Below are 23,160 nucleotides of genomic sequence, written 5' to 3' on the forward strand. Positions count from 1 at the left end.
TAATTAATTTTTGATCTCAAAGTCTATTTTAATACTAATTTTTGGGTGCAATAATTGTCTCTTCTTGATAGAGCGATCGAACTGTGATGCTTGAGCTGCTGTGCGGTTTAAAAGATTTGAGTTGCATCATTACCACCAGCTATAGTTTTTGGTCAAGCGGTAAGCACTCGATCCTACAATTGGTATCAGAGCCAATGTCACGTGTTCGATTCTCATTGATTGCAAGGAGTACAATTATTGGGAGGGAGATTGTTGGGTGCAATAATTGTCCCTGCTTGATATAGCGATCGAATCGTGGTGCTTGAGCTGCTGTGTGGTTTAAAAGATTTGAGTTACACAATTACCACCAGATATAACTTTTGGTAAAGCGATAAGCACTATGTGCTACAATAATAATATATAAATAAAGTGTTAAAATTTTGATAAAATTACTATAGCTTAATGAATAGAGTTTTTATTCTTTAAGAAGTAAGTTGTAAGTTCTATTCATACGGTTTTTTTTTCTCTTTTTTTATATATTTTTAATTTATATATCAAAATAATAACGTAGTCTATCACTCTATTATATTTTGATCCTTATAAATCAAATGAATTATAAAAATCATTGTACAAACAAAATTTAGTATTGTTTAATTTCTCATTCATCCGGAATAAGTTCTGGGAAATAAATATATTACCGAGAAAATTACAATCCAACGCCAAACAAAATTTAGTATAGATTAAAAACTAAACTTCTACGGTTAATTTGCATGCATGTCGTTTGTTTATCTAAATCAGCTTTTTAGTTGCAAGTGCTTTTTTCCAAGACCAATGCGACCGCCATTGCCAAATCCAAAGATCCCACATCCAAAAGCGTTCCTCTTCATAAAGTCCTGCCATCCACAATGTCCAAAAATGGGGAAAAAGAATTAAGGCAAGATGTTAGATTTCAAATTCATGAAAAAAAGTCATGCGTATGTTGTTTTTCATGGAGGTTTTAATTATTTCTACTTGGAAAAAGGAAGGATCGTATGGTTACCATTGATGTCTGTTTACGCATGTTTATTACTTTCTTTTGGTAGCTTCTTCTTCGGCTCATCACCATCATCTCTCCGAGGGTCAGCAGTGGTCTTCTAACCTGGCTGTCGTTTCTTTCACATGTGAGTTCTGTGAATCGTCCATCTTCAGCGGGAAGTGTGTCGTTTTCGGGTATTTTTGCTTCGTTGGCTGAATTTGAACCTGGGACAAGTAGAGGAAACAGCAACTCCAGGAAAGAATCCCCGACCAAGCTTTTGGATCCTGTTTCATAGCTGCTAGCAGTACTCTCTGTATCAGAAACAGGTGAACCCGGGCTTTGCAGCTGCCGGTTGTCGACGACTTTTCGTGGAAGGGGTGTTTTATCAACAAGAACAGCGTGGGTGATTTCCAAGGTTGGTATCAGGCAATTGGCCAGAAGGGAAGGAGCTGAGTCGAAAGACTCATCCGTTTCGAAACTACACGTTTCGAGCTCCGAGTCAGACAAGACATCCATTTGATCAGAATCATGTTGTTCATCAACCCCTCTGTATTCCCCAACATCATGATCCAAGTTGTAGCTTCCAGGGGGTGGTGGCCAAAGCAGCTGGAGTGGTGTCCCAGGCTTCTCTTCCCAACAAAAGGGGACCGATACGACGAGCTTAACGGGCACTTCCACTGGCTTAATTGGTCGAGGAGTTGGTTTCCAATCTCTTTTCGGTGTCCCCGGTCTCTCTTCCCACAGATATGGAACAGAAATGGACTGTCTTCCTCTTTTCCTCTCAGTCTTGATGGTTTGTTTCTCTGCCATTCTGAATTTGAATATAATAAGTTGATTGAATATTTTGTAGGTTTTTAGTTGAATGATATCATATATATATATATATAGATATATATATATATATATATATGTGTGTGTGTGTGTGTGTGTGTGCGCGTGCGCGCGCGACTCAAAACCTGCGCGCGTTCGATGAGTGGATCAGTAGCTTTCCAACTAAATCATTTTGACATGTTTAACAGCACCATTTTGTTGGAAAATTAGGCTGACCTAATGTTTGATTTGAATAAAGACTTTGGACTAGTTCAGTGGCCATTTGCCAGTTTTGTTCATATAGTGCGCTTTGTATTGGAAACTTTATTATATGATGATGATTCTTGAATGGAAGGTTCATTCTAATAAAGTCTCATATTTAAGCATTTTAAATTATAATATTAAGCATTTAATTATAATTAATTTTTTTTAAAAAAAACATTGAATGTGAAATTAATAAAATGTTGGAAGGGTATAGAATTTGTGTTTTTGTAATAATTTTATTCTCAATTTGTTGTTTTTGATTCTTCAGAGGGAAAACTTCAGTAAATCCAACTGAACAAATTCTTGTAACTTTAGAACATGCTTTTAAAATGAATTTTACTTGAAGTTTGTAGGGTGAGAATCTACTATAATCATAATTAAAACTAATTTTTTTTGAGAAAATATTAAGACTAGTATTTTAATATAACCCTAATAAAAGAAGCTAATAAAATTTAAGACAAAAAATATTTTGTTCTTTCTACTTTTGTAGGTGGTCAAACATCACTTTTTGTATATTTATTTATTTATTATTATTATGCACAGTCGGTCAAACTTCATTTTGACGTAGGGTTTTAGATTTTCTTGTTTATAATATATATATATATATATATATATATATGTATCTATTTATTTATTTTAGTGAAGAATTTTAAATAGTCTCTATGTTGGAAGGAAGTTCTTGAAATATTGTTTGGTATTTGCAAAGTTTCAAAAATATTATTAATGTTTTTGTTTTTGTCCAAATATTACATGTTATCTGGGCAGTATTTATGTTTTGATTTAGCCAACATTTTTTGTGTATCAACGCTCTCTCTTTTTTCTTTTGTTGGTTATATTCATGTGGTTAAAATAGGTACACAATTGATAAAAACATTTTATATCATATTATTTATATTAAATAATATAATGTATATATTGTAAGCACATGAATATGACGCATTTAAAAAATAAAATAAATATTAAAATTTTATGTCTTTTTACAAAATTAACGAACTTGGCCGTTCCAGAATGCTACGAGACCCAAAATGACACAATAAAATACATAAAAATGACACACATCAACATCCCTCTATGCCATAGCCCAAAACCGCCCTTGATCTTGGTTGTCATGTTTTTTTATTTGATAGAGTGAATCTCGGAACATGACTCTGATACCAGTTGTTATAAATCAAAGCTCCTTTGATCCCTTTAGGTTTCATAACAACTCCAAGATTAGCCATGTAATATATCTTCTGATTTGCAATGCAATAATTTGTATACAATCAAATGTGCGGATAGTTGATTCAGTACAGTATATACAAATATCAAGCTTTCAAGAAACAATAATAACACCATAACTTTAGGTGGTTCGGACAACAAAAAACTAGCCCACGTCCACCGGAGATATCACCGAATATATCTCGGTGATATTCGCCGGAGATATCACGGAATTTCAAGATAATATTAATTTAAGGTTCAAGAGACCAAATATTTTAGCTTTCCTTGTCTTGGGAATGATGTTTTGATTTAGCCAACATTTTGAATCCAGTTATTTTTGTTTTGTTTTTTGTTTTGGCTGGTTATGCTCATGAGGTTAAAGCTTGGACATAGTTATCAAAGCATTTTCTTATGACGCTATGTTTTTAATGTTTTCCTTCATTGATTGACAAAAGTATCTTATAATGTCTTTTCTTAAACCTTGAATTAATATTACCTTGAAATTCCACTACCATTTATCAAATAATATTTTCTATTTTAACAACAAATATTTTATTAAACTTCAACATTCATTAATTCCACATAAACAGCCACTAACCGCAGTAAATAATTTTATTTCTAAAATAATTGCTATTTATTTGATTCCTAAATAGCATATCGAGGCTTCAAAATTTGTGTTGAGTGATTTTTAAGGTTTTAAGCATCAATCTATTACTTGATTGGTTTTTAAAAAGTCCACTCTTTCTTATATATTAATCATCTCTCGTTTCTGCATTCGCATACAACAAATGTCTAAAATGCACTAGAAAATTTCCGAATATATACTTGGTGTAAAAAACACTCAATTTGTATAGGCAGTCTATTATTATCCTTCAAATACTCGGTGGGTTTCTACATAAATTTACAACACTTGGATTCCATTCAAATTATAAAAAAAATTCAGCATGCTACTGCCATTTGTGGCTTCTAAATGATAATGCTTTATGAAACAATTGTCTAAAATACATGATTACAATATTGTAATGCAAATACAAGTTTCAAAAATACATTATTACACCAATTGTAATACAAATACAAGGTGGTTAATTTCTTCTTTGCTTTCTACTCCTATCCCATAAGACTACTCAAATGCCACCGCACCTCATAGCTTAAAACAGCACAAAGGAAATATGACAGTATCAGAGAGCCAGTTTCGCTTACATGGGATGACTCTCATGACTTCATTATTCAGATAATACGGCTGCTGGCACGTAAAGAGGGAGAAGTGGGCCAATATCATCATGAGGCCAAGCTCTCGTCACCACTTTGTTTTGCGGCCTTTGGTGCAAACTCTCAAAGAAAGCTTGTTCCAAGAGTAAGATCATTCAAGTTGGACATGATCTGAGTTCGTGTTGTTCCAATTTGTTGAGCAATACCCGCCTGCTCTTCCAGTGGGAGCATCTCGTAACTGCAACATGTGGGTATTGGGTACATGTTATTCGTACAAACATTCGCATCTAAGCTGCTTAAAAAATGATGGTAAGAGATGCATGAGAATGGAAAAGATATGGTCCATGCCCATGTATTCAAATAATGCTCTCCCGCACATACACCAACCTCAAATAAGATTCAGAACAAAAAAAATTTTACACAACAACAAACCAGTTTCTGATAATTTCTCGGTCACTTTTTCAGAGGTCTGCTCGGGGTGGTAGCAAGTACATTATTAATAAGCAAGCTAGTAACAGAAAATCTGTAGGAGGTATGGACGCATTATAAAGAGCCAGAATTACAGAGATATTTTTTTAAAAAAAGACAGGGAGATGTGAATCAGTATCTAGTTCAGCAATCTAGTACCATCTACTTCTTAATCAGAGCACCTTATATCGTCAGACTACATCACATTTTGACATCAGAATCTGCATCATGGCAGTATTTCAATCTCAAAACATTTCTAATGGGCAGCGGATTTTGGCTGCACCATCGTAATTCTGCAAGCACGCCACCAGAATTTTTACCAACTAAACAGGTGTAAATTGACAGATGAACCAAATGTACCCAGTGTTTGACATGTGATAACGAAAAATTGGGGACCGGGGTCAACTTGTGGCGATTGAATGCACAAAAGAAGTCAAGCTTTTCCAGTCAGATACATCAAAGTGAAACTACATACTGGGAAAGTAGCTCGCAGTCAACAATGGTGTCTGGACCAGGCCGATGAGCCTTTCCATATGAACAGAAGTGGCGGAAAGACCTCGGATTTAGTCCAGCAACATGGGCAACAGCATCCACAAGCTTTTTCTGCAGTGACTGCAGCCTACGAAATGTCAACTCATCAAGAGGTGCAATACAGCCAATGCTGCCATCCAAGGTGCCGAAAAGTAGACCAAAGCGGTTGGTCTTATCAGATCCAGTACTTGTTCGATCAGCCGATGTAGGAAGCAGCTGCAGCCGCAAAAACTTGGTGATATGTGCACCAACATGGAATTCAGACCTTGATAGAAGTTTCTGTCCTTTCCAGCTTTCTGACTGCTTTGGGGCATAATAGAATATCTAATTGTTGCATACAAACTGCTAATGTCAGATGATTGCGGCAAAATATTCTTCTATGGTGGAACAAATTACACATAAGTGAAATGGATATATCCAAAAGTAAGCAGAACAAACTGATAAAAAATAGCAGGTGAAGAAAGTAAAGTTTCAAGAACAAATGATGCCTGATAATAAAAATCGAAAAAAAATGAAATTTAAGATTGAACTTAAAGAACTATGAGAAGTAGTTGCCAATGCCTAAAAAGTTCGAACACGAGGAATATTGTTAAAGTGTAAATTGCCACACTTTCCATGGGTTGGATGTCATCTTGTAGCCAAGAAGGAAAGAAAATCCATGTTGATGTTTTTATACCGATTTCATGGACATGTCCAGTGTATTGTACCACTATTTTTTTACCTCAATGATATGATCTTTCATGTCCAAAAAACAGGAAAGAAAATCCAAATAACCTCTTGCTTCAATTCTTGCCATACAGGCACCACACTGAGAAAATTAAGAGTGTTCACTAGCATTTTCTGCCCAAAATTATATAACACACAAGTGACTGATGTTTGAAAGGAAACATGCACGGCAAAAGAAGGGGCTACCTGAACATTCTTCTGCTCATCTGAAACTGTGAGGCTGAGTGTGCTTCCATCTATCAAAAACTCAGTTGCTAAACAATCAAGCGAGCCAAAATCCTTTGCCAATAAATTAAGTTGAGACCCTTGTTCTTTCCAACTAAGAAAGTATATGCTTTTGTGAACATCTCCAAGAAGAATAAAATTTTTCACCTGCAAAATTTTCACTCTCAACAGCAAGTCCAGCAAAAAGCTCATAAAGTTATCATAAATGAGAGCACCTCATCCTCACAAAAGGTAAGTGTGTGTTCAGTAAAGAGTAAAAAACTATGAAAACAGAATTTTTGGGTTAAGACAGAATATTTGGAAATGAGACTTGATCAACCCATATGCTAATATTAACAGAAAATCTAGAAAAAAGTGAAATATGTGGAACAATGAAACAGAGTAAATGAGTAAGTGCTCAGATATACATGGAAGTTTTCTTTCTCCAACAAATATATGGGTATCGGACAGCTTGAACTGCTGGTTTGTTACTAAATTGGGGGAAGCTGGTCCAATACAGCATTGAACTATCTATGGCCACAGAGAAAAATATGCACAGGAAATTCGAAAAAAATAAATTGTACTAAGACACCTGATACAACTGAAATTCAACAAGATAAAAAAAACATAATAGACTTGGAATGCAGCAACTTGAGAAATGGAGACTGTCATACAGCAACAATGTTCATCAGACCAAAGATTAATGAAGGATAACAAGTTGGGCATGCAAATGGGGCACGTACAATGTTTAGGCTCACAACATAAAGAGGCGGGACATCAAAGAAGGCAACCCCATTTAACTCAAGACCCGTCCACTTGTGCAGAATAATTTTGGGGCCTGACGCTATCAACAGATGACCTTGAAGTGAGGCCAAAGCAGATATTAGCTCCTTTCAGTTCTTTAGAGTAAACTTCTGAAACCTGAGAAGATTAAGGATGATTAAATTTAAGGTTATGAAGCAGGTCCGGATAAGGAAAACAGTTCTTAAAGAACAAGATGAAACAAACTTTAGGGCTCGCTAATAAATTGTAGTGTGCTCAAAAGGGTGGAAATACAAGCTCGCTACCATAGCTTGACCGCCGTCCGAATTCTTGTCAACAGAAAATAAAAGTACACGTCCTCTAGCTGCTACATCTTCCCCTTGCACAAATGCAGTTCCAACTGCCAACAGCGTCTCATTTTCTTGTGTTGTAGTATTCTAAAAGCATAGACAATTCAAACATGAATAACTCAATAAATTACAATAAAATGTTCAGGAGGTACATAATACCATAACCAAATAGTTAAAACTTAATGGGTGAAAATTAAAACATTTCAGGCAAAAAGGCAGTTTGATGTGACAAGTTAAACTTACATATAATGTGACAACTCGTACAGTTAAAGCATTTTCGGAGCTTTGCATGGGAATTGTCGCCTTTGTTTGCCAGGGGCCACTGGATTTTTCAGGTTCCATTATCCGTACCTCAAATTCTTCCACAGGATAGGTCCCCTCAAAATTCAAATTATCATTTTCAAACTGATTTCCAACTTCTTGATCAATCAGAGACTGAATGACTTGATTAAGTGGCTTGAGCATCTGCAAAAAAATTGTAAAGAAAACCTGATTGAGTTACCCATTGAATTTTTTTCCTTGTTCCTGACCCTCTTGTTAGGGAGCCGAAGAAAGCAGGCTAGTGCCTAGTTGTTTTGAGTTTATGAAATCATGTTTATTTTCTAGCACAAAATTCACGAGGACCGAGCGGATACAAGGAAGTGCTATTCCCAATGAAACAAGAAATTTCATAATTATATATAAAAACTGATAAAATAGAGCACAAACTTACTGGAACAGAAACTATAACCGGGTACAAATTTTTCTCAGCAAAGTAAGTTATTTGATGGGGTGTTCCCTTAAGTGATACCTGTCACAGATAAAAATACATGGAGGGAAGGCGGCCAAGAAGAGAAAAGGAAAGTATTGCATATGAGTTTAATGGAACAAATTCGTGTTATAAAAAAATACCGCTAAAGAGACAGGAAAAAATGATTTCATACCTTCTGCACTGGCCAATAATTGTCATAGGATGATAAAGCTGAAAGTTGGCATATTTTTAAAGCACCCTAAGAAAAAGGAAAAATATTTTCAGTTGCTGTGCAATGAATAAAAGAACCCATATGCTTGGCTAACCTGTGAAGTTATGTATATAAACCCATGATTGCAGTTGACATTGTGAAGAACAGTGAAGGCACCTATTGGTCCGTCACACACCTAAAAGAGAAGGATAGAGGATTAATAATGGGTTTTAATAAACTGTGAAAGGTCAGCAAGATAGAAAATTAAAATTACATAGATAGAAAAAGACGTCATACTCTTAGCCTTCACTCAATAAGTGGAACCATATAAACTGAGACAAACTAACCTGTGGATGAATCCGTATGCGCTCCCTGAATATCATGAACCAAGCTGGCCTTGTCCCGGAGAGGAATAAACCCTGTACGCCACTGACATTCTTGAACATGTTTATACGTTGAGATGAGATCCCTGATTTTGACTCCTCTCGTGCATAAGTGTCCAAGAAAACTCGGACAAAACGTAGATTTCTAAGCCTAGACGAACTTATACTGCTGCGTCTAACAGAAGTCTGACAATAAACATCGTTAACTGCGGGAGCATTTTCTGAACCTTCATAAATATAAGCATGATAACATAGAATACTCCCATCTGACAATATTCCAAATAGAAAGGGACGGCTATGATCAGAAGCCCATCTTTGCATGGACAGCTCAACAACCTGTATACCATGATTCGCTTCTTTCCTACCATCTCCATTGGCTTCAGAATTTTTTTTCATGAGACTCGCAGGATCATTCACCGGATCGTGAAAAAATGAATCCACAATGTGACCCTTTCCAGAAACAAATTTGTCAACAGAGAAAACACTGTTGAAATTGGGCAAATCAAATATCTCAAGATTTCCATTTTCATAGCACAGAACACAGTATACGTCACCCTGATCATGCATCATACCATCCGTTCCATCAATACCCTCCCCAATGCCAGTACCAAGCCAAGCATCTGTACTCGTCTTCCGGAGCCATGCTTCAGGTCCTTTATCTTGATAGAGTGTACAAGCAGACACCAACTTATCCGAGCTTTCAAATGCTGGTGGAATAATGACAGAAACTGTGCATGTGGAGGGATCTAGGAGAAGAAACCGAGTAAGCACAATGCCAAGACCACATAAAGCATGGTTCAGCACATAGGAGCAGAGAAAAAAAAACACTATCAAATACGGGCCCCTTTCAATGCCTGGAATTAGAATATTGTTCTGGAAACAGTTGTGTTAACGTCTTAGCGCAGTTTGAAACTTTTGGAAGATAAACACAATACTATTAGACATTCATATATGGCAATCATGTTAACAAGATCTTTTTATCCATCTACCAAAAATATCAATCGTATCTAAATGTGAATTCCCAAGTTGCCCAGTATTAATTCAATTGGACAAGTTTCAGGGCCAAACACTACAATCACTCATTCACTCCAACCTCTAGTCTATGCCAACCCCAAGCAATCTTTCAATGTATTATCTAACTTGTTAAAAGGAATATATGTGCGGGTTATTGAGGTTAGCAGACACATTAGCTGCATTAAAGAGGCAATAGAGGAAGCACGAGTAGATGCTTAAGAACTAGAGTAATCCAAAATTTACATCATAAAAAATGGAATCCTTCAACGAAATAGAAGCCACAATTTTTACAAACAAAACAGTTGGTAACGAATATTTTCCCCAAAGTAAAAGGTTCAACGTACCAAAATACTACAAGAAGCGTGATAAAATATGAAATCCATAAATTTTCATCAATACAAAGATCAGAGACTTAGATTTCAAGATTTACCCAAAAAATTATTAAATGCAATAAAATAAAGGATTAAAAATACCGTAAAATGCTAAGAAAACGCAAAATATAACTCGCTGAAACCCGTCCATCCTCCCTCACCATCACAGGATATAGGTTTCATTAGGAGGGTAGCAATTTAGGAAGGTTGTCGGACTTATCAAACCCTAATACATAAATCCCAATATTTCTGGGAAAATAGCAATAATAATAATAGGACATGCAAGGGAACAAAGGCATGCCGCTTTAATGTCAATGTCCCTAGGGTCGAGACATGTATTTAACAACACTGATTGAAAGTTTAAGCTCTTCCAAAATTAAACAGGCATATAGAAAATGAAAGAGGCTGGCCCAACTGTTAGCCATCATCACCTCTTTATATAGGTGAAAATAAGCCGAGGTGAAAATCATAGAACATCTTCCCATAACTATAAATCATATCAAATATACACCATAATCTTAATAATATCGAATCTCAGATTTGATTAGGGACTGGAATTATGTCTGGTCGTAGTATAAGTGGTGTCATATTGTAATATTTCTTTCACTTGCGGATTGCTTATCCGCTTTTGTAATCCTTAAAATCATTTTAATATAAGTATGTTTCGTTTCAAAAAAAAAAAACCAGAAAGACAAATAGCAAACATGCATAAATATAATGAGTCAACTTCCATTCAGTAGGAACAAACAATTATTGTGCCCACATAGGATCGAAAAACTTAGCATTCGGGTAGACACAAAAATCACGGGTGATAGAATCCGCGACCATGGCAGCCACACAGTTACTGTAATCAGGATTTCTTTTTCCAAATTATTGTTCACATGATCATTAATTTTTGTTAGCAAAGATTGTTAGACGGCACGAGACAGGAAAAGCAAGACGAGGATTCTTCTATGTTACCATGTTAAATTTCACAGTACTAAATATAGTGAGAAGAGATCACAACATAACACAAGAATTTAGTATATAAATCATGACCACTCGACACCAACATATATCAAACTGTGACTTGGGTGCACAAGGCACACGAAAGGATACAGAACTAATTGCATTGTCTATTAACCTTCATTTTGTGATATGATTTTAAATAATGGGATATCATTGTCGCAGAAAACCATACATGTAGGATTATGATTCTAATTTAATATAAATTGTCGAGCAATTTTCCAAATTTAATCAGTTCACATCCACAGAATCAACATAATTTATGAATGGGTTCCTCATTTCAAAAAATGGATTCTATAATGGGAGTAAGGAGCATCTCGACAAAAAATGTAATAAATAAGACACATTCAAGCGACATAGAATCAAAAGCTATTTTTCTGTACAAAAAAAATATCATACTAAATGTATTACGAAAAAGAAGCCATTTTATTGTTTCCGAAGTATTAAGGCATACCTCCAACAAGAAGCTGAATACTTCCATCAGTCATTCTCAGCAACACATAAGGATCAGCAATGAAAACCGATGACACAATTGTGCCTTCAGAACCTGCACCAGCTTCCGAGTTGGAAGTTTTAAATGTCAAATCTTGAGTCATAAAAGCGCCATCAAGGATCCGAGCACCACGAGCAAAGATTTGGATAACTCGGCGTCTGCATGACAAAAAAATTCACAAAATGTTATCACCTGATAGGACTTCAGTGATAACATTAATTACCCATAATTTGTTTAGATATTAGCCATCAACATCAAAGTGTCATTGCAATTCAAAAACTGGAAAACAGTATTTACTCATTAATAAGCAGGGACAGGATGTGAACTAACAGAACTAAAATTTTCATCTGCTAAAGGCACCAAACGCTCTTCAAAAAGACCAAACCTAAGTCACCACTCAATCTAAATAAAGCTAATTGAAGCAAAGGGACCTCAGACCCTAGTACCGATGCTTTCAGTGCCAGAAAAACTTAAGCCTAAAAAGACCTTATAAATTAAGGTTAGGATTAAAATTGTATTTTAATGTCGAACTGACGAAGCTCAGACTTCATTTACAAGCAAATCCATGTTTCCCTCCACTCCACCCATGCCCAAGCAGAGTGTATTAGCCTTATATTAGCAGAGTTCTTGTTCTAATTTCGACGACCTTCTATTCATACAAGTCCAAATGAAAGGTCATTTCCATGGAATTAACACTATTCTCTCCCGAAGCACCAACACTACAAAAGATGTAAACAATACATGCACATAAATTCCATGTGCTGTATGGAAAAAAGTCCATGCGCTGTGATTATGAAAAGAACATAAAACTCGTGTTTTCAATTATCAATTTGAATCATTGATATAGAGAGGGAAACTAAGAAGGTGAAAACAATAAAATCAAATTCCAGAGCATACGCATAAAGTGATTGAGCCAGATAAGGGAAAGACCTTTCAAACAAATTTCCTGCTGCAACTGTACTTCCTTGAACATAGTAGTCAACATTTTCAGTAACCTCCTCAAGGTTGTTAGCTGTTTGTAGTACCTGAGACACAGAACATGTTTGTAAGAAAGACTGCAGAGATAACTTAGTAGCCAATTCAGGATAAGTCATAGTTCTGAACCTGACAAAGAAAATTTTTCCAAACTTAAACAGAAATGGTTTTACTACTGACACACCATTGTACGGTTTTCCAAACTAATTATCAAATATGCATGATATTCATCTTCATAAGCTGCTCCCTTTGAGGAATCACTGCGTAAATTCTTGTGGTAAACCGTCCAAATCCCTTTGCAACCGGGTAGTGATTCCTGCATAAAAGCAAGATGTTTTGATGCATATCAACAACAAAGTCAAAGAAAACAACTGAAAAGTCACTCGATTTGAAATACATAGTACAGGTAGGTGATCCAACCCAAATCAATTTGCTTGGAAATTAAGAAGTGTATGATAAGGTTCTGAATGGACCGAAGCTGGTAAATGCACTATCTGGGTAAACATACAGTTTCATATCATGGTTGACATATCTCCAGACAGGTAAAGAAGAAGTGGTGCTACTTGCCGTAAAGGTTTTCATATTTCATTGAGTTTGGATACACACTGAAATTGAAACATAAAAGTTCCCGTTTTAAACGAGAACGTGTTATTGTGCTGCTTGATTCAAGCTTAGATTTCAGCAGCCTTGAGCTCATACATCATTCGAAAACTTCCAAGATTTTTCTTATTATTTATCTATATTTTGTATGGTATAATAAATCAAAATCCATTGAAATGTCAACCATGTCTGTTGTCTTCATCGTTTGAAAATTGATCTAATTTCTCTTCAGAACACAAAACACAACGCTCCTAATTGAACTCAAAGACCTGTTGATATGGTCTTCAACACATTAGGAGTACCTTCACGAATGAATGTAGGACAAATATTTGAATGTTTGCTAGGGTTCGCAGGGGCTCACTATTTTAACAAGTTGGTAAATTGAGCTAGCTGAAACTAGAAAATTCTATGTGAACTAAGGTTAATTACAGTACATGCTCAATCAGAGCTTGACTCTTTCATAGCCCCTATACACTACAATAAAGAAAACTTTCCTTTTACTCTCCCACCCATCTTTCCTATCCTATCTGCACTAATCAATGTGTAGAATAAACTCAATATTTTTTATAAATTAAAAAATAAAACCATTTGAAGACGAAAGGGTTATACAAACAGACTCGAATCTAGCAGATGAACTTCCTCCAAATACAATGGAAGGCTCCAACCAATTACAGTTTTATTGTAATGGGAAAATAATAAAAGAGTGGTATTTTCTAATTGGAAAAAGAGTCCATGCACACCTGAGTTATGGTTTCTGGGCGAATTGATTGTTGAAGCACACTGAGAGAACCGTTCTTTCCGTGTCCAGAACAGCAAACCTGAACAAGATTCAAAACAAAATTTTTGAATGCATGTGCATCATAATAAGAAATAAAACTTAAACTTCTGGTCCGGGGGGGTCATAGAAGATGTATTAAGATGAATAATAATGACAATTCAAAATACTTGGCACAGGCAAATACAAGATGCTCGAGTTTATTTGTAGCACTAATATTCAAATTAATGAAATCATAATTTACCAGTTCATAATTACTCTGCTTTGCACTTCCTGTCGCATTTGGGTCAGCGTTAATTCTCAAACCATAAGAGAAATCTTTCAATGGACCAACATTAAGCAATGAATCCCTCACGGCGAATGAGAAAGTTTTCTGCATGCATCAAAGAACATGGCACTATAAGAAATGCAAAACGATCAGATTCATGCAGCAAAATAAACTTATAACAGTAAAAGCTAATTATAATGAAAGCATCAAACGAAATTTCAGATTTGGCGGAAATCATCAGATAAGTCATCTGCCACAAGTAAAACTCAGATAAGTCATCTGCCACAAGAAAGGTGGTTTTTATCCTGAAATGTATATTGCTCGTGTAAGACCCTTTACTATATACCGACTCAGAGTAAAGAGTCGACAAAGCAAATATCATAGGAAATGATTTGGCGGAAATAATCACATATTAACACTCCACATGGATTTAGAGAATTATTTCAAAAGATCTATCTCGATTTTTGGGATATTAGTTGCTAGATGAGGTTATAAATAAAAACAAAGCAGAGAAGATGCGCAAAGAAGTGATTCACTACTTTCATTTTAGATCCCCAACCCTATTGTAACTCTTCAACCCTTATAAAACATCCTGCAATCATACTTGTCAACTTGAAATTTTTTGCTCAATTCTTCTTCAGTTATTTAATATTTGTAGGTGAAACCGATCATCACTGCAACAGACTATGAAAACAAACAGTATCAATAAGTTAACAAAAAGTATGGATATGATTATATCCCAAAGCAAACACTTGGTCTTGATTATATCCCAAAGCAAACACTTGGTCTTTCCACTCATACATCGGCCAAAATTCAGCTAGAGCTTTAGTACTTATCATATCATAAGCAAGTAAGCAACTAAAGAGGAAATGACATTTGGCTGCTGTCAATTAGAACAATGGTGAGTGACATTTGAATCACACCCCCAAGCACGTAAATAGATATTGATTATCATCATAAATGTAAGACATCGCTCAGCATATTTTCAGAAGATGTTTAACCTGAGCTAGCTGAGAATTATTTGGGCTCGAGCCAAATAAAGAAAGTTCCTCATTATTGGCTATATCCCTCAATGCATCAGAGGGAGACCTCCGCAACCGCTTTGCTAAAGGTGCATCAGTTTCTATATCCCCAACCTAGAAAATTAAAAAAGACAAATACAAGATATAAAAAATAATAAATATATCTTTCAAGAAAAAGGTAACATAAATTTTAAAATTTCCAAGATAACATAATGGTTAAAAGTAGTGATTCCAACAAATTTTGAACTTCAAACTCCAACACCAATCCTTTAACAAGAAAACGAGATCCCGTAAGAATAAAATTAAACAAGAGCTGCATTAATGTTAAGCTGAATATTTAAAAAGGCGGACCTCTTCCTTCAAACCAGTAGCTGGAACAGGAGTTCCCACTTCAGAATTATATTGTACTAGCAAACTATCACCCAAACGACTGCCCAGGAAGAAGAGTGAGCTTCCAATTGTTGTAATATCCTAAAAAAATCAACAAAAAATGAGTTGGATACATTAAAAAAAAGGTTCATCCAGTAATATACAGAAGCATGATCAACATAAAAAGCAGCTGACCGAAGTAAGTACAGAAGCTCTTGACTTCGAAAGTTCGAGCCTCTGAACAATTCTGCAAAAATGGAAATACAACGTATTACATAAGAGATAGCAACGTGAGAAACTGAATACCGTGGGTCAAATTAGAAGACACGGGGAACTGTAAGATGCAAAAGAGAAGAACATTAAAATGCAAAACAATTCCAACCTTCCATCATAAACAAGAGTAAGCAAAAGCAGTTCCCCAGTTTTTGTCGAGAACATGGCAACATCATTTGTTAACCATGTTGCATTGGCAGCATCAAGCTCTGTAATGAAACCAGGTCTTGGCATCTCTTGACTGAAATGTAGACAAGGAATCCACATCAGGAATAACTTAATTATCTCATTAAAAATGTAGGATGGAGATGTGAATCATACTAAATCTTTTAACGGCCATTATACACAATTGTCAATATGACAACCATTAAAATCATATAATCTAACCAACTAGCTTACAAGAAAACACAATGACAGTGTCCGAAATAATTAAAAACTCCCAACAATTCACATCAAACACTTTCAGCAGAACAGCTAACTCACAACAATTCATTTACTACTCTGCAAACTTTACAAGAACCACTTCACATTCCACTAAAACAAATCAACCTATGCCATAGACCTATAGTAGCCCAATCCATTAGAGTCTTTCTCTATCCATTTTACTTTTTCCCTCCTCAAGCACCAGCATCATGTAGTGTCCTCATCATCTCCTACACTAATATGCAGCCTCTTTGGTTGAGAAGAACTGAAGTAGACGATCCTAAAACCATTTAAAGGTTCAGGAAAATAATACTGCCCACCCACTTGATTCAAACAGTATATAGCATTCACAATGTCTTTGGTGTATTGTAAACCAGAATAAAGATTAAATCAAAATTTTCCTGCAAAAAGATATGAAAGGAAATTTCCACTTGCCTAAATATAATAGAAGAAACATTATGTGCTATCAAGTCAAGACATGTAACAGCACATGCCTAGAAATTATGGTACCAATTGAAAGGCACAAGTCATATCCTCATACAACCACGGTGCCATTTGAATCAAATTTTGCTCCAGATCACTACTCTATTGACTTCAGTAACTGAAACACCCAAAGAAAACTTAGCTAGGAGTGACAAGCAGAACTCAGCCATTTAACAACCAATTCTGGTAATCTCGTCTATGGTGTCAGGAAACTTTCATCCAGAAAAATAAAATAATACAGATAGCGGCATTGAAATGGAAAATGAAGCATCGGGACACCCTCAACATGGAGTACTGTCAAAGTTGGCTGATGATTAACCTGTTCTGTTAAACCTATGCATTAGTGCACCTAGATGAGAAGCAACAAACAAAGAAAAGACTTCAAAATATTATGCTGCAAGTCCTTCACTATCATGAAAATTGTCAACCCTCAATCTGCTTAAAAACAGAAAAAATGTTCCTGAGTTAAAAAAACTACGGTTCGTCAACCAAGACAAATATCTAGAAAAGGAGAAAACATCGTGGCATTAATCATAGAGTAACAATTGTAAGGTTAGATAAAGAAGTACATGTACAGATAGCTGCCATAAGAGTTTCAGTGACAAGGCAGAAAAACAGGGACTGAGGGAAAAGCTCGATTATCTTGAGAAGGGAAAGAGGGAGGATAAAAGAGTCAAGGAGCTGGATCTCACCTCCCATCAAAAGGCACGGCAAAATTGTTCAATGCTAAGAAGCATGATGTAGACTGCCCAAGTGAAATATAAAGAATAAATAGCGGTAAATCTAGATCACAAAATATCAAGGTTAAAGTCAAGGTTAACCTGGCTATGATAATGAATTGTATTAGCAGCAATCACAAGTACTCCCCCTATGGGAGATGGAACAGCAAGGATCTTGTATGCATCATGTGGAAGATTCTGAAAACAAAGAAAAAAAGGAATCATATTTTAGATAAACTCTACAGCTAGAAAGTACATGTCAGCCTTCAAGAATCCAGAACTAAGGCTAGAAATATTGTAAGTAAATAGCCACTGATTAAAGATATAGAACAAAATCAAAGATGTGGGCTATACTGCTGACTGATTGGCATTTCATTGCCATATTTATCCATGTCAAGGTATCAAATAAAAAACAACTCCACAACAAAAATAGGCTTTTCGAAACAACCAACAGAGCATATAGATTCGGATATATGTACCATCACTAAAGTAGCTATTCAGGCCTCGGGTACAAAGAAAAGCTAGCAACATAATTAATGCTTGATCACAATCACAGACAGAAAATAAAATTCCCATCATGAGAATGTACACATTTATTCCGGCATGTGCACGTGAGGTGACTGGAATAGATAAATACTCTCCCGGATCAAGAGAGCAGACAAAGAATAGAAAGGTTAACAGTCAGCATAAATAAAACTTTAACTTACATTGGCTGACCATATGAGTGGATGCTGCTTTAAAGTTGTATTGATACTAAGCGCAGATATCATACAAGTGTGATGTTTCCATGATACACGACCAGCCCAAGTAAGCTCCTGTTCATGTAGGATAACCACAACAGGCTCAATGTAACCTGTCAAAGGTTTAATCATCAACCATAAAAAATAAAGACCAGAGACGCTCAGGCTGAAATACAGTTATTCACATAGTATCTGACAGCGTTATCTCATAAATTGGCAATAAATAGCAAGAAAAGGAATTCAAGGGAGTAACATCTTATCTTAATCATAGAAAGGGCAAAAAGATCACCTTTTCAGTACTTTCCACAGATTACAAAACAGGTACTCTTACTCGGCGACTTTTCTCGTTTTCAAGTAGGAGATAATATCTAACTAAATATTTACCTACTTTCAGCACTTGCCTTGGACCGTTAAATAGTGTTTAAGACAAATTCAGTGTCATCAAGTATGTGTGTGCTATCACTTGGTAACTCTCACTAATACATAACACGTTATCTTTCCCTGGAAAATGTCTTCATCAAAATGAAAACTGTTCTGGTCAAGACACACAAATGCCCAACTGTTGTTTTCCAGGAGATTGTATTTTTTAAGCATGGATAACTTGTACACAATACATATCAGAGATAAGCATCCATTAGCATGATAAACAGCCATTAATCTGTTTATTTTATATTTATTAACTGTGAAGGGTAGTAGACATGAGTGTGAGTGTGAGTGTGACCCAGCAGTGGACAGATTCTCAAGAAGGTGATAAAACTCTGTAAAAAAATCATAATCTAACACTTGAACAGTTCAAACAACAAATGAAACAAAGAAAATTAACATCTATGGAAGCTCCATGCGACAAAAAAGTGAAATTCTGATATAAGAGATGGCAATGCAACCTTAGCCACATTGTAACCCATTGTTTATCAAAGTTATGAGATTAAAGAAAGCCAAGTCAAATCTTACCATGTAAAAAGATAAAATCTTTAACATGCTTCATGTCAAGATCTCGCAGTCCAACAACGTAGGATGACTCAATTCGAGATGCACCAGGCCCTGAATTAAAAGTATTGTCCTCCACAGCCAAACCAGAACTGGCCTAGCATCAAAAGTTCATAATTAAATTAAAAACAAAAAACAAAACAAAGCAAAAACACACACACCTGCATGCACACAGTTACTGTTTCACCACAGAAACTGGCAAAAGCATTTGTCTAGCCACAGCACATATCAATACAATCATCATTTCAACTGCCAACATTATATAATGCAAAATTGTAAATGGGGACATGCAATCTGGGATGGATTCTCGGAGAAGACCCTGCTATATAACTTTTTATGTGACATGTTGCTGTCAAAGTGTACTGAGAAAGGATCCTTTTTCGAGTGAAAAGAACTAAATCAGTATCAAAACTTGTTTCATGCGGGTTTGTAAACAATTAAGAACCATGCAATTGCCCCAATCCCATACACCCAGCTGACTCACACTCATGTGCAGAATGAAATCATTATTCACTGAAATGAAATATGTTGGTCTGAAAGTAATATGCAAGTCTCAACACAATCATGTCATTGTTAGGTTGAGCGTTTCCTGAAGTTCGATAGAAATTAATGTGACAATGACATCTAGAATATTTTTGAAACTTAAAATGTGAAATTACAAGGGCCATTGAAATTAGTCCAGACAAGGAGATAGCAAGATGTACTTAAAAATACATAAATGATCATTTGACACACATCATAATCATCTATTGAAATACGGCAGAGTGCAAGGTATGTGCTAAGGACACATTACCAACCAACTTCGCTCATTCAGCCATTTCCACAGCATAGCTAAAATTCATTAGCAAAATAATCTGTCATAGTATCAAGTCACACTACTCAACAGCATGCTGATTAATATTGGTAATTGATGCATCGTATCAAACCTTATGTCCAAACCATCTAGTATCACTGATGCTCAATAAAGCAACACAATATAACTGGCAGTAATGCACATAAAAACAAATTATGTTATAAAAATGAAATAAATCAAAATTGGAAAACAATAAAGAAAACCTCAGCTGTTTTCAGAAATATCATCTGTAGTCCATAAACAAGAACAGCGGAACACCTTCCCAGTGGATCAACTTTTACTAGTGGGCCTGTGCTAAAACATTCTCTGCCTTTTTTCAAGTGCAGCCAATCCGGACCCTCAAAACAATGCATAGAACTGGAAGATGAAATGAACAGCCATTTATGATTAGAACACAACTATATGTGTTTCAGAAAACTAATAGACTAATACATGAAACTGAACTACATCAATTAAGCATTATGGTTGGGCTTTCGAACAACTAGAAAAAGATGCAGTACAACTCAAACTAACAGTAAACAATGACACACGTGGATTCGGCTGGAAATTGACAACCTGCAATTCCCCAAACCTTGCTGGTCGTTTACCAAATAATTTTCAATATTCGGGAATTTTTTAGCAAGTTCATGCTGAAGATCAACAATGCTGAAATCTTACTTTTAAATCTATCAGTAAGTCAGTATACAAGTGAAATGAAATATAATTCTCTTTTTTTCCCGTGAAACTTGTCGATGGACGAGAATAAAGCTCACCTGGTGCGAAGCCCGTGTAAAGAATCATCAAACTCCAAAACTGAAAATTTTGCATCTCGAAAAGTCAATATAATTGAATCTCTCCTCCTTCCTTCATTAACACCTCCATTTGTTAACACCCCTAATGACTCCACATTGCCATGCAATCTACAACATATGAACAAACCAGTATAACTAATCACGTGATAGCCACCACAAGGGGAAAAAATTCGAATTTGATGCATAATTTTTCAAAGCTCGAGTTTTGCACCCAAACAACATAAAATCTCGCTCCAACTTAATTTGCCCTTGATTAAATTCCTTAGTTCGCCAAAATAAAAATGGAGTCCATATCATACAAAATCCACACCACAAATAACTTAAAATTTTGAAGCAAGATGACCTCGAAATGCATTGTAAGAAAAAGAGACCTGTAATGGCAGACGAGCTCGAGGGAGGCACCAGATACGCCCGCCAAGACACCGCCACGTTTGGCCGGTTTGGAGCTCATGAGGTTAGAGGATTCCTCCTGAATTCTGACGGTGTAGACTTCAAGGACGTTGGCAGCAACAGTGATGAGGTTAGGAACAGGGCCAATAAGCTTGGTGGAGGAGGGCCACTCGGAGTCCAGCCCATCACCCGGTAGTTCAGGGGCTCGTGGAGTGGCATCCGCTGCCGATTGGCTGATGAACCCGGAGGCGCAGTGCTCGATGCCGGTGGCATGGTGCATCATCTTGTACGCAGCGAAGCTCATTTTGCCAGTTTGGGTTTAGCTGTGTAAGAGTGAAGCAAAAGGAAGATTAGGGTTTTATACGGACAACTGTAACCGCAGATGTTGGCGGGATTGGGAAATTTGGGATCTTAGGTACAGCTCGAATAGCATTGCGTCCAATCCCTAACATGATAATATTACATTTTTTTTTTGTTATTTTGTTTTGTTTTTTTAAATTTCAACACACGCTTTTATTTTATTTTTTTTATTTCAACAATTCAAATATCAATTTATTCACTCCATAAATTATCAAATTACACTTTAGTCCATTGATAATGATAAAAAAAATTTGTACATACACATCGCGTATGCATAGTAACTAGTATATTTATATATTATTATTATTAATGTGGATAACTTAATATTTTATTTTATTAAAGAAGGTAAAAAAATAGTACAAGTACAACGACACTGAGTATCTCAAGATAATGTCAAAAACTTGTGTGAGACGGTCTCATGGGTCGTCTTTGTGAGACGGATCTCTTATTTGGGTCACCCATGAAAAAATGTTACTTTTTATGCTAAGAGTATTACTTTTTATTGTGCATATGGTAAGGTTGACCCGTCTCACAGATTATGATCCGTGAGACGGTCTCACATGAGACACACTCCAAGATAATTTACACAAGCAGATTCTACCACTGGTCAATTCGTTCTACAATCATCTACCACATTAATCGCACTAAGAATACAACGAAAGACTAAAATTTTGATCTTGTTGTTGATAACTCTCACATCCGTCTTTTCACTCTTGAATGTTGTCATGTTCTTTGCATTCCAAATATAAATCGTACATGCTAATGTCATAACTCTCATCATGTTGAGAATCAAGTTACCACGGTAGACTCCTCGGAAGGCTTTTAGGACAATGTTCGCAGTACAATGTTCGCCGATCCTATACACTTCGTCATGCCCAACCATTCACAGACACCATCCCAAATATTCTTCGACACCTTAAATAAATATGAGCACAAGATTCTGTCGCAGCAGAGCATAGCACACAAGAATTATCTTGAACAAGACCAAGTCTATCCCGAGTAAGAAATTTTGTGTGAGGCAAAAGCCATAGTGCAAACCGATGCTTCGGCAATATGAACGATTTAGCTATAAAAGGTTTTTAAGGCCACCTTCCTTCCTTCCGAGTAAAGAATTCAAACGCATTCTTGAGACCCACAGTGCCACTGAACCAGCTGTTCAATCGGAGGATAGCCGCGTCTGATTTTCGCAAACATAAGGAAGCATCTAAAAGGTGAATTGTATTGTTGAAAGCTGCAAGGGAAGAATGTGCAGAGGACCAACACTGAAAACAAAGGGCAAAGAATTTGTTTGGCTAAAAGATGGATACTCGGTTTCTCCATGCTATTGGCTAAAAGAATTTTTTGACTTGCCGATTATAGCAAACGAAACTAATGTGATCCTTGTACCGAAGTGTGATCGCCCTGAGACCA

The 23,160-nt window shown here is 36.0% G+C and overlaps 2 protein-coding genes across 2 annotated transcripts; both read right to left on the reverse strand.

Annotated features, from left to right (window-relative positions):
• Positions 1-632: 632 nt before the first annotated feature.
• LOC140842155 (uncharacterized) lies at positions 633-1,836 on the reverse strand. The gene is made up of 2 exons (XM_073209965.1): positions 1,019-1,836; positions 633-872 (listed from the first exon to the last, which is right to left on the reverse strand). Exons 1-2 carry the CDS (start codon positions 1,802-1,804, stop codon positions 774-776), a joined length of 885 nt encoding a protein of 294 aa, XP_073066066.1. The 5' UTR covers positions 1,805-1,836; the 3' UTR covers positions 633-773.
• Positions 1,837-4,182: 2,346 nt separating this feature from the next.
• Positions 4,183-21,819, reverse strand: LOC140841078 (cleavage and polyadenylation specificity factor subunit 1). The gene is given in 27 exon segments (XM_073208248.1): positions 4,183-4,712; positions 5,418-5,797; positions 6,386-6,571; positions 7,147-7,287; positions 7,289-7,324; positions 7,471-7,602; positions 7,759-7,980; positions 8,228-8,305; positions 8,439-8,504; positions 8,572-8,652; positions 8,804-9,585; positions 11,684-11,880; positions 12,653-12,747; positions 12,882-13,013; positions 14,038-14,115; positions 14,317-14,445; positions 15,342-15,476; positions 15,714-15,833; positions 15,927-15,978; positions 16,114-16,245; positions 17,603-17,655; positions 17,732-17,827; positions 18,337-18,482; positions 19,321-19,453; positions 20,413-20,566; positions 20,962-21,108; positions 21,372-21,819. Coding segments are annotated over 27 exon segments (4,341 nt in total). The 5' UTR covers positions 21,695-21,819; the 3' UTR covers positions 4,183-4,597.
• Between the last annotated feature and the right edge of the window lie 1,341 nt (positions 21,820-23,160).

Source organism: Primulina eburnea, chromosome 9, assembly GCF_022965805.1.
Source record: "Primulina eburnea isolate SZY01 chromosome 9, ASM2296580v1, whole genome shotgun sequence".
In the NCBI taxonomy this organism is placed as follows: domain Eukaryota; kingdom Viridiplantae; phylum Streptophyta; class Magnoliopsida; order Lamiales; family Gesneriaceae; genus Primulina; species Primulina eburnea.

Excerpts from the sequence above, each read along its gene's own strand:
- LOC140842155 (XM_073209965.1), bottom strand. The coding sequence starts at position 1,804 with ATGGCAGAGAAACAAACCATCAAGACTGAGAGGAAAAGAGGAAGACAG. Across the intron at positions 873-1,018 it reads TGCGTAAACAGACATCAATG|GACTTTATGAAGAGGAACGC; the intron begins GTAACCATACGA and ends TGTGGATGGCAG.